This window comes from Belonocnema kinseyi, chromosome 2 (assembly GCF_010883055.1).
Source record: "Belonocnema kinseyi isolate 2016_QV_RU_SX_M_011 chromosome 2, B_treatae_v1, whole genome shotgun sequence".
Taxonomy (NCBI): Eukaryota; Metazoa; Arthropoda; class Insecta; order Hymenoptera; family Cynipidae; genus Belonocnema; species Belonocnema kinseyi.
Window position 1 is genome coordinate 171,535,974 of NC_046658.1, and position 12,172 is coordinate 171,548,145.

Consider the following 12,172-nt stretch of genomic DNA (forward strand, 5'->3'; position numbering starts at 1 on the left):
CCTTTATTTATATGAAATTCCATTAATTTGAAAAATGTATTCAGGGCCATAATTTCGACAAAAAGTACAATTGAAAACATGGCTTAACAAAACTATTTAATTAAAAAAAATAATTCCTCTAAAAAAAGCATATAATATTTTAAGGGTACGATATTCTTTACAGGTAGTTCATGGAATAAGAAGCGCTTCCAAAAATGTGCCTAACAAATTTTTTATTGATAAATATTAAACCAAACTTGAAGAGAATTGATTTTCAGTGCCATAAGATTTAAAAAATAATAAAATAAATCTCAATGTCGTAAATCTTTTTTAATTAAAGTTCCCAGGTTTATACCGATTAGTCAAAAGTAGCAAAATGTCTAGGGGCGCCAAACCATAGGGGGCGGCTCACAGATGGGAGAAATAAAAAAAAAGGATGTTTAAAATTGCTTTTAGGAGCCAATTCGTGACTTAGTTTAAATTTTTGTTTTAGAAAAATTTATCACTCAATTTCAAAGGCTCTAATCTAAAAAAAATCGAATTTTGATTTCTCTAAACTTTTTTTTTTAATCAAAATAGTGAAAAATATCAAATTTTTTATTTTTATCTCGTAAAAATTTCTCCTATGGACAGTATCGCAATTATTCAAAAAAAAAGAAGTTAGGTTTCCGTATATATTTTTTTATCAGAATATCTTTGGAAATAGTTAACACTTTTTTAAAGTTCTTTTGCTCATTGTAAAGATAATTTTCCATAGTATGTTGTCAAAATATTATCAGGTTTTAAAATATTTTTATGAATATTAAAAACATTTAATAAAATATGATGAATTTGACTTTTTTTTTCAATATCTTTTTATTAGATTGATATTTTCTCTTAGTTTGAACTAATCGGACGCAGAATTTTTTTTTTAATAATTATACGAATAAAATTCAACTTTAATATTCTAAAAATTTAAATACTTTAGCAACAGTTAAAAAAAAAGATGTGGACGTAATTTTCGCCAGTAGAGTGTATTTCCTTGTTAATTTTATAAACAAATTTTAGTAATATATTCAAACTGTTGACATTTATAGGCAGAGAATCTTAATCTGAAAAACAAATTATATTAAAAAATGTTCAGTTTAGTCTCGTAAAGACAGAAAGAAATCGTTCTTTCTCTTAATATTTCTTAAATCACGTTTCCGGTGATTTGCAATGATGAAACTTTATTGTTTGATATTATTTTATAATTTACAAACAAGTGCCCAATGTCGGAATTTGAAGGCGAAAATAAACACTGTTTTCTCAATTGTTACCAGTGACAAATAGTAATACACAATTCTCATTAAATATTATTAGGTAATTTTAAAAACAAATTTTATAACAAAAAGTGTACACTGATGAGATTTACAGACAGAAAGAAATTGTTCTTCATGTTGTTCTTTTATTTCTGCTGAAATTAGGACACCGCAGTTTAGTAATAAAAGTTTGACACTCGATAATATTTAATCATTTTTTCAAACAATTTTTCAGAAAAAAAATGAAACAGTTAACCTTTCGGAGGGATAAAATAACTGTTAACCGAACTGATAAATTTTTAAATAAAATTACGAATCTTTAAATGAAAAAGTTAAATTTTCAACCAAAAAGATAAATTTTGAACCATTAATATTTATTTTCTACCAAAAATATGATTTTTCAACAAGATACGTGAATTCTGAAATAAACATTTAAAAATAGTTAAACTTTTAACTTGAAAAGATTTAAATTTTTTAATAAAAAACAGTTGAGTTCATCGAAAAATGAAAAATTTTCAACTGAATAATTTCTTAAAAGATGAATTTTTAATGAAATATATTATCAAATTTTAACAAAATGATAACAGTTTTACTTAAGTGAATTTTTTGAAATCTTTTCAAATCTTCTGCAAAAATTAATTTTTTCAGGCACTATTCTGTAAAATTTTCACCGGAATCTTCAGACAAATTATTATTTATCTTGGAATTTTTTCTAAAATCGTTTTAAAATCCTTCTAAACTTTCCTTAAACATTAATTTTTTTAAATAATAAGTCGCTTAAGATTTTCCCAGGAATCTTGAAACAGCTTTTGACTTTTCCCAAAAACTTTTAATACTTTAAAACACCTTCAAATTCATCAAAAATTTACCTCTTCTTTACAAATTTATGAAATCAGTTCAGGTTTTAAATAATTTTTGAATTTTTTGAAAATTTCTAAATATTGTTTAAATTACTTCGAATGTGTCCTAAAATTTCTAAGTAATCTTTCAAAATTTAAGATATTTTTCGAAATATTCCAATTTTTTGACAAAATTTTTAATATATTTAAAAAATGTTTAAACATTAAGAAAATTGTATCATGAACTATTATTCAAAATAATAAAAAAATTTCGAGAATTCTGAAGATTTTTTTTTATTCTCTTGAATCTTTCAAACGCCTTAAAAGCTTTTAAATTCAATTTAGAAATTTTCAAAAATGCAGTTGTTATATTGAGTTTCATGAAATCTCTTCATGTTAGATTATTTTTCATATTTCTTCAAAACTTCTAAGTAGAATTTGAAATAATTCGAATTTATCTTTACATTTGGAAAAAAATCCAAGTTAAAAAAGCTTAAAATCTTATACTTTTTTGAAATTTTAAAAAATCGAATGAAATGTTTTGAAATCATTTTAAAATTTCTTTAAAAATTAATTTCTGAAAATAAAGAAGCATTGGAATTTAGCCTGGAATCTTAAGAAAATTTCTGCATTTATTGAAATTTCTTAAAATCCTTAAGAAGCTTTAAAATCTTCAAAAATTTCGATTTTTAAAAATATTTTTATAGTATTGAAACTTTTGAAAATCTTTTCAAATTATCTTTAAAAATTGAATGAATAAAATTAAAAGCCCTCAAAAATGTTACAAGCAGTCTCGAGAAAAGACTTTATTTTCATTAAACCTTCTTATATTATTAAAAAGTGTTAAAATATTATTTAAATAATTGAAAAATCCATGTTTTGTTAAAGTAACTTGTAAATTTCTCCATGTTAAGTTGTTACTAAACTTTGAAGCTTCTAAATATCATTTAAAATCATTCGATTTTGTCTTCAGATTTCCGTAAAATCATCTAACATTTAAGATAGATTTTTATCAAATCTTGGAGTTTAAAAATTTTTTTACAATGTCATAAAATTTTTTGATTTACTTTAAACTTTCATTTCGAAACTATTTTTTTTCAAAATAAAATGTTTCCATAAATTTAAGGAAAATTTTTTTATTATCTTAAAACCTTTAAAAATCTTTAAACTCTTTTTAATTTTATTTTGAAATTTTCGAAAATGTACCTTTGGTTTTAAGTTCTATGAAATCTTTTCAATTTAAATTATTATTTTTTAAATTTCTTTAAAAGTTCTAAATGTAATTCGAAATAATTCGAATTACTTCCTAAATTTAAACAAAATTGAATTACAAAGATAGCCTTAAGCATTATCATTTTTTCAAATACTTAAAATCTTATTGAGCGTTTTGAAAACATTTTAAATTTTCTCAAAAAATAATTTCTCAAAATAAAGTAGGATTTGAAGTTTGCCCCGAATCTTGAGAAAGCTTTAAATTTTCTTAAAACCTTTCAAAATCCTAAAGAAGCTTTAACATTTTTAGAAATAAAAATTTGTAAATCATTGTTATACACCTTTAAACAATTTTGGAAAGCTTTTACAATTTTTTCAATTTTTTTTTTCAATGAAGAATTATTCAAAATTTCCCCACAAATCTGAACAACATTTTTTATGTTATTGGCAGCTTTGGAAATGTTTAAAAAGCGTTTAAATATTAATTAGTAAATTAAAATGATCCGTTTTGTTAAAATAGTTCTCAGATATCTTCAGGTTCACTTTTTTCTAAAATTCTGGAAAACTTCTAAATATCTTTTGAAATACGAGTGATTCGAATTTTTCTTAAGATTTCTGACATTTATTTCGAATTTTAAGATATTGTCTTAAAATCTTCCAGTTAAAAAAAGAATTATTTAGCACATGTTTTAAAAAAAAATATAAAATTACTGTACGAAACATTTTTCCTTATTTAGAAAATTTAAAAATAAATTTTCTTACTAAATAAAGAGTTATATACCACATTTAGATATTTCCTTGTAATTGAAAACCAATCCAAATGATTTTAAAATCAACATTATTAACATTTAATTTTTGTTACATATTTAAAATACAAAGTTAATTAGTGAGGCTAAAAAATATTTAAATGGAATTATCACTATGCAGGAGAAAATCAACTTACTTTGAACCATTTTTATTGATAATTTAAATCTCAAAGAAAATAATTTGTTTTTAAAATTTGAATTGCTGCGTTTTCGTGATGGTACGTTTTTTAATTTGTAACGTTAAGAAAAAAAAATGATGAGAATGTAAAATTCACTTACCGTGCCAGAGTGGATGTAACCTGAGCGTAAAGCGAGAAGTGTTGAGACGTCCTCTCCTCCTTCAATTCTAACAACCCACTCATTTTGATAATCTTTTGATCCGTTGTTCGATATAACTTTAGCACAACTCGAGAGCAGAACGGGTACAATATAATAAAAAATAACGATGTGTTCTAAACCTCCTCTGAAAGCATAAAGATTACACGATCCTTAATGTGAAAAGAGGTTTTCGCCATAAAACGAATTTTTTTTCATGTTAATTTATTTACTAATTAAATTCATAACACTTATATTTCAACATATATACTTTTAAATTGTATAAATTATCCCATTGTTTGTTGGAACAAATTTCTGATAAATATAAAGTTAACATTGTTTATTTAAAGTTTTATGGTTCTACTTTCCATGTAGGTCAAATTGAAGTTCTGACTTAATTCTAATCTTAAATGATACCCATGAAGAATATTTTTTTAATTCCCAAGTAAAATTATTTATACAAAAAAGTACCAGTTCAATCAATATTAAAAAAAATTTATTTATCACAATCATGTAACAATTACTTGAGATTTCTAAAAAGTAGACTGAAAGTTGATTTCAAAATGCGGTATTTGGCGAAATTAAAAGACTTTTTTCAAAAACCCTTCTCTTGATATTTTTTTTATAGAAATAGCTGGTAATTTGTACTACATAATTTTTTTGATACTATGACTGTCGACCAGATAATTATATTACATAATTTTAAGTTTATTATATCATCTACTTGTATACATTAAATATTTTTCGAAAATTAATTTTTGTTTCTGAATTTTTTAAAAATTGTTCTCTAGATTTTCTGGGATCCGAACCCAGGTATTTTTGAAATTTCAGGGTTTGGATGCTAGCCGAGCTAAAGAGAAATTTTTATACAACTCAGAAATAAAAATCAATATTAAAAAAATATTTATTTTGGATCAGCAGACAAAAAAATTAACATAAAATTATATAATACCTGGTACATACCTCTCGCCAGTTTCATTTTTAGCCAACCAGTGCTTCAGATTGAAAAAGCTTATTTTTGAAAAATCTATTTTTAGTATCATTCTCGAAAAAAATGATAATAAAAAGGCCAAGGCTTTCATAAAATAATTTTTCTTTATTTCATCGAATTTTAAAAAAACATGAAAAGGAGTATTTTAGGAAACCACCACCTTTTCATTTTTTTATATTTAAAAAAAGTTCCTGCTGAAATAAAACATTTCATTATTTTTATGCGAGATAAACTAATTTTCAGGCCAAGAATTTTTTTAATATAATTTTTTTTATTATCGTAAACAATGAAAGCTATAAAAAAAGACTAACATATATTTTTTTCAGAAATTTTTCAGGTTTTAATAACAATTTTCTAAATATTTTTAGTACCTTTCGTTGGTCCCGAAAAAAATCAAAAAATTTGATTTCTCTAAAATAATTTTTTTCCAAAGTGAAGCAATTTTTTTTTCTAGAATGAAATTCAGGAGATGTTTAGTATACAATTTTAACCGATTATCAAAAATCTAAACAAATTTAAAATAGTTTTTTTTTATAAAATCCACCTCAAAATTTGAAACACATTTTTCACTTTTTTATATTTTTGTTGTAAGGAAAGTGTAGGTTTTCCGGATTTTCTTGTTTAATTTGATATGCAAACTTTTTTTTTTAATTCATGCCCGAAAAAAATAAGAAATGTTTTTGAAAAGCCAATGTAGAGGCCAATTTTGTAAAATAATTGAAACTAAATGTTTGAAAAAATACCACTTTTTCACAATTTTTATCCTTTTTGTACTAGATTTCCAATCTACACTTCTCGCATTTTTCGTTCTTGGTAAACCATCACTTTCAATGGCAATCATTTCTGTTGGAAAATAAATTTTTTAAACTTCTCTCGCAAATAACAAAAAGTAAAAAAATATTTTCTACCGTTTCAGAGAAAAACAAATTATACATTCAAACAATAATTTATATGCCCGCAAAAAAAAATTCAGCCTGTATAAAACTAATAGGAAGTTTTTGCTATTTTTTAGAACATTATAAAAAAATAAAAACGGCCTTGTTTCTTGAAAACCCTTTCTTGTTTTCAAAATTCTTTCAAATATATGATTATTTATTATTTTAAGAGAACGATGCAAAACATAACAAAAAAGCGAGATATTTTCATAAGAACCTTTTTTAGATATGTAAAATTTTATCCAAAAATTTTTTGTACCTTTTGGCCGTAGAATAAAAATATATCCGAACACCTAAGCTTCTTCCGAAATAACTGCATTTAAAAAAAATTGTCAATTTTTAAAAATATGCAGGTGATATGCGTATAACTGTAATAAATCCCAAAATTTATTTGTAATAAATAAACAGTTTTAACTTAAAACATGCTTCCTAAAAGTTTCTTTACTTTTTTTCAAAATTAGTTACAATCAACAATGAAAATATTTTCCTCGATTATATCAATAATATTTAACAATGTTCATATTTATCTTCATATGCAAATTATTTCAGAGTTTTTTTGAGCTAAAAGATTATTAAAAAATAAAATTCTTTGATATTATAAATTCAATCTGAATTGAATACAGTAAAAAAGAAATAAATTTATTCAATTTAAAAATTAAAAGTCGTGCAGAATTTCATTGTTTAATGTTAATTTTTTCTTAACAATTTGAATTAAAATTTAATTTTAATAACAGAATTTTTGCCCACCGAGTCATTGAAAGTCGTTCCTAAAAAAGTTTTTTTTGTATTAAAATTCAAATTGCAGGTTCCAAAATCCTTAGATTCACTTATTTATATTCAGTCTCACTTTCACCAACTTTTATCACTTTTTATGCATTTTTTTTTTAATCGAAAGAGTAAGTTACACTACTTTTTGTGTATCGAAGTGACTGTTTAAAAGTATCCGAAGGAAAGACGAATGACAAGTGATCGGACAGTGTGTGAAGCAATTAGTCGGACCGTTTCTTTTGTTTGTCGCTAGTTCCCTCCCCACCACTTCCGACCTGGTGGGAGGGGAAAGCGGAGGGTTGGAAGAGAATACTCAATGGAGGGGTATCTTCTATACGGAATGCATTTGCAAGCAAGAATGGTTTGGAGCTTTGAGAAAATCAAATTATTTCCGTATTATTCTGTAAATCGATAATACAAAGTAATTGGATATTATAGAATATCAAGACAAGAAAATTGAAACATAAAACTGCAGATAAAGCTACAGTAAAGAGGGAAATTAATAAATAATCTGCTTTCAGAATAGAGTTTTCTTATATGCATTGAATGTTTTCAAACATTTCCATCTGAAGAACCAGAAATTTTCTAAATTTAATTCCACCAGCCTCATGAATAGCCCGCTACGCGCGGGTGTACTTTTCAATTGTAAGGGGAAAAAAATCTTCCCGGTTCTTTTCCAAAAATTTTCGAAATCTTATGAAACTTTTTGAAACCTTTTGCAATTTTCTTTAGAAATTAATTTAAAAAAATAAAATATCATTCAAGATTTCCTATGAATCTTAAGAAACGTTTTACATTTTCTAGACACCAACTAAGTTAATTTTAATCAAAATAGGTGAATTTTCATTTGAAAATGAATAATTTTTACTGATGGCATTTTCGATTAGTTTTTTATTAAAAAAGATTAATTTGCAACTAAATAGTTATATTTTCAACCAAAGGCATACCATTTTTATCTAAATTAAAGAATCTCCAAGCAAATTATAAATTCTTAACAAAGTAGTTCAGCTTTTAATCAAGAAGTTAAGTTTAATTAATTTTTTAATGAAAAATCTGAAAATTTTTTGCAGGAATCTTAAGAAAAGTTTTTTAATTTCCTGAAAAATTTCAAAATTTTTAAGAGTTTGAATAATTTTATTTATAAATTTCTAAATTCCCTCCTTTAGTTATAAATCTTTTGAAATCCTTTGAAGTTATTTTTGTTCCAAAAAACTCAATACCTTTTGACAATGATTCCATTTTTCTGAAATTATTTAAAATCTTTTTAAATATTCTTTAAAAATTAATTTTTTTAAACGGAATGTCAATTAACATGTTCCAAGCAATATTAAGAAAAGCTTTGTATTTTCTTTAAAAAATGTAATATTCTTAAGAAGCTTCCAAATCTTAAAAAATTTACAATTTTAAAATTGGATTTTTCGCCTGTTCAGGTTTTTAATTATTTTTAAAATTTCTTAGAAAATCTGAAAATACCTTTAAAAATGATTCCATTTTGTTATTAAATTCTTAAAAAATCTTACAATCTTTCCAGTTATTTACAATTTTTTATTATATTTGAATTTTGTTGAAATATTTTTTTATTTCATTTACAAAATCTTTTTTTAAAATAAAGAAGCATTACAATTTTTTTTTAATCTGAAGAATGTATATTTTTATTTTTAGGAAACCTTTCAAACTTTTAAGAAGCTTCTAAATCTTATTTATAAATATACAAAAACGTATATTTTGTTTCAGATTTTATGAAATCTCTTGATGCTAAATAATTTTTTAAATTATTTAAGAAATTTTAAATCTCATTCGAAATAATCCTGAATTCTCCTTGAATTACAAAAAAGAGGAACTTTCAAATGAAAAAATGGCCTTGAAATCTAATTGGGTTTCAAAATTTTTTTTAATCTTACGAAATGTTTTAAATACGTTTTAAATTTTCTCAAAATTGACTTCTCATAATGAAATATAATTTAAATGTTGGCAGGAATTTGAGAAAAAGTTTTTAACCTCTTGAAACCTTTTAAAATTTTTTAAAAAGCTTCAAAATATTGTTCAAAAATTTCGTTAAATGCACATTTTTTAAAATTTCTTTTTGAATTACTTTATGTTAAGTTGTCTTTGAAATTTCTTTAAAACTTCTAAAGATCTTTTGAAATTATTCGAATTTGTCGCAAGATTTCTGGAAACTCTTGGAACACTGAATGCAGCATTCAAAAACATGTTTTAGGAAGTTTGTAAGACGCAAATTATGCGCAAGAAAATCACGGAATTAACGGAATTTAAGGAATTCTCAGAATTAACAAAATTCAGGAAATTCGCGAAATTCATCACATTCCCAGAATTAACGGAATTCATGTAAACAAAGGAATTTAGAAAATATATGGAATTCACGCAATTCATGAAATTTACAGAAGTCCTTGCATTTCCCAAATTTCTGGAATTCAAGGAACTCACGAAATTGATTGAATTCACGGAATTAAAGGAATTTACGGAATTAAAAGAATTCGCGGAATTCATGGAATTCAAGGAACCCATGAAATGAAAGGAATTTAAGGAATTCATGAAAATCACAGAATTCGCAGAATTAGCGAAATATATGGCATTCATTAAATTAATGGAATTAATGGAATGCAAGAAAATCCAGGAATTCGGGAAATTCGATGTTGAAGTTGAAGGAATTAACGAAATTTACGAAATTGATGGAATTTAAGGATTTCGCAAAACTTGCGGCATTCGACAAATTCATGGAATTTCCGGAAAACGCCTAATTCATGGATTTTGCAAAATTGATGGAATTCACGGGATTTAATAATTAGTTATTAATTAATTTAACTAATTTAATTTTTAGTTCCAACATGTATCGAGGTATCCAGCCACAAGTGTGATACAGACGTCTTACTTTCACACAATTCTTATTTTCACAAAGGGCTTAACCCATTAAATCAGCGCTAGAAAAACTTAATTTTGATCATTTCACATGATATTCGATTGGAGTCAATTTTTATTCACGATTAAAATTCAAGCTATGCAAATGCGTTAGTTACCGGCAAGCACGTAAAAAGTGTTAAAACGAGAAAAATACTAATTTTTAAAATGAAAAATCCTTAAAAGATTTTTCAGAAATCTCACAAAAATATTACATAAAAATGTCTATGTATGCACTTTTTTAAATTTCGTTTAGATATATTTAATTGAAATGGTTTTTGAAATTTCTTTAAAACTTCTGAGTATCTTTCAGCATTACAATCTTTATCTAAAGTTGCTGAAATACGTTTTAAAATTTTCAAACTTGTTTTTTAGCATCTAAGTTTTTGTGAAATATTTAGAAATCTTTTAAAATTTATAGAAATCCTTAAAAAAATGTTAATTATTCTTTGAAATTTATAAATTTTTTAATCTCTTCAAACTAAGTTCTTTATAGGAAAAAAACATATGTTGAAACCTTTCAAAATTCATGAAAAACATGGAAAATTTTTTTTTAATGCTCCAAAACTTTTTATATTGCTTTGAATGTTTTAAAATCTTTTCAAGTTTTGAGTTATTTTTCAACCATTCAAAACTTCTAAACATTTTAAAAATTATAATGTGGTAGAAAATAATTATAACATAATTATTATTCAACATTTTGAAATCACTTAAGATAAAAATGGTCTTTTTTATCAATAATGATGTTGAGAAACATAAACAAATAAATGTGTTATATCCTTAAGGGTGTAGTCTAGTTGATAAGCTAGAAAAATAGGTTTTTTTTGGAATTTTTTGGGAGCATGCTATAGAAGGTATGGAATTAAAAAATTGGTAGGCATGATAAATAATAGTTTGAAATATGAAAAGAAATTTTATTTATTTTCTCTAAATTTTGTATACAAAATCCGTCTTTGAACGGAACGTCATAATTTGGAGGCAGGTCGGCGACCACATGATATCTCGGCAACGGCTTATAAAAAAAAATCAAAGTGCTTTAGATTTGATATGAAATTGGCTACAAAATGAACTATAATTATGAATTTTCAACAAATTTTAAAAATTTTTATCAATAAAAACTAAAATAATCGAAAAAATTTTTCGCTGTTTTTTGTTTTTAAAAAATAAAGTAAAAATTAAAATTTTAACACGATAATAGTTCATTTTGCAAGTACTTATGTGTAGAATGTGTGGTCTAAATTTCAGAAGGATCGGCTCACTGGTTCCGAAGAAATCGTGAGGCCAGTTCCTCAAAATGTTGTTTTGAGAAATACGCGTTGGATGTGTGTGAGTGCATCGAGCGAGTGCGTCGCACAGTGGTCTTTGGAATCACTGTTAGTTTATTGTCGGCTAATTTCAGTGGAAACCCGTCCTTTTTGCATGTAAAAAAAGTAAATCATAGTTTTGTTAAAAAAATTGTTTATAACAATCATATAAATTATTCTTTATTTAATTTCATTTGTGAGTCACCGCAATAAATGTCACTCTAATAATTATTGAAGAAAAAAACATTTTTTTCTACGAGGTAACAGCCGATTAGGAGACTTGTTTAACTAAATTGTTATGAACAATCTATATTGTTTATGTTTGATAAAGCTTAAAGTATATAAATGGCTTTAAAGACAATTGTGAGTCACTTTTGTTCAGAAAAATCAATTCCGCTATGAGAACAACTCGTTTATAAAGAATTTGTTTAGAGAAATTGTTTATAATAATTAAGTTAAATATTATTAAAATTAATTATGTTCTATGAATGCATGTGCAATAATCCCGGCTGATAGTGAGTTTCTGTCTGTATTTTTTCTTGAGATAAAAATTCACAAAGCTAAAACGGTCCATTTTGTCACTATATTTGTTTATACATTGTTACTCTGTGAAAAAAATTTAAAATTTAAAAGTTAAGAAATACGACCTGTGGGCGATTATGAACAGTACGAGGGTGGATTGATAAGTTTCCGGCCTGACCAAGAAAAACAACGTTTTTAAGAATTTTTTTTTTTATTTATCAACATAATCTCCTCCAAGGCTGATACATTTCTCATAGCGGTGTTCTAGTCTAGTAATGCCATCTCTATAGAATGATTCGTCAAGC

General features: G+C 24.7%; 1 protein-coding gene across 1 annotated transcript in view; it reads right to left on the bottom strand.

Moving 5' to 3' along the window:
- The window catches only part of LOC117167662 (neuroendocrine convertase 1-like), a 110,869-nt gene extending 103,567 nt beyond the window's left edge, over nt 1-7,302 (bottom strand). Inside the window, exons 1-2 of the mRNA XM_033352753.1 lie at nt 7,105-7,302; nt 4,396-4,579 (exon numbers count right to left, since the gene is read on the bottom strand). Of these exons, the coding sequence (XP_033208644.1) occupies nt 4,396-4,579; nt 7,105-7,112 (192 nt within the window). The 5' untranslated portion in view covers nt 7,113-7,302. The remainder of the gene's footprint in view (nt 1-4,395; nt 4,580-7,104) is intronic.
- Between the last annotated feature and the right edge of the window lie 4,870 nt (nt 7,303-12,172).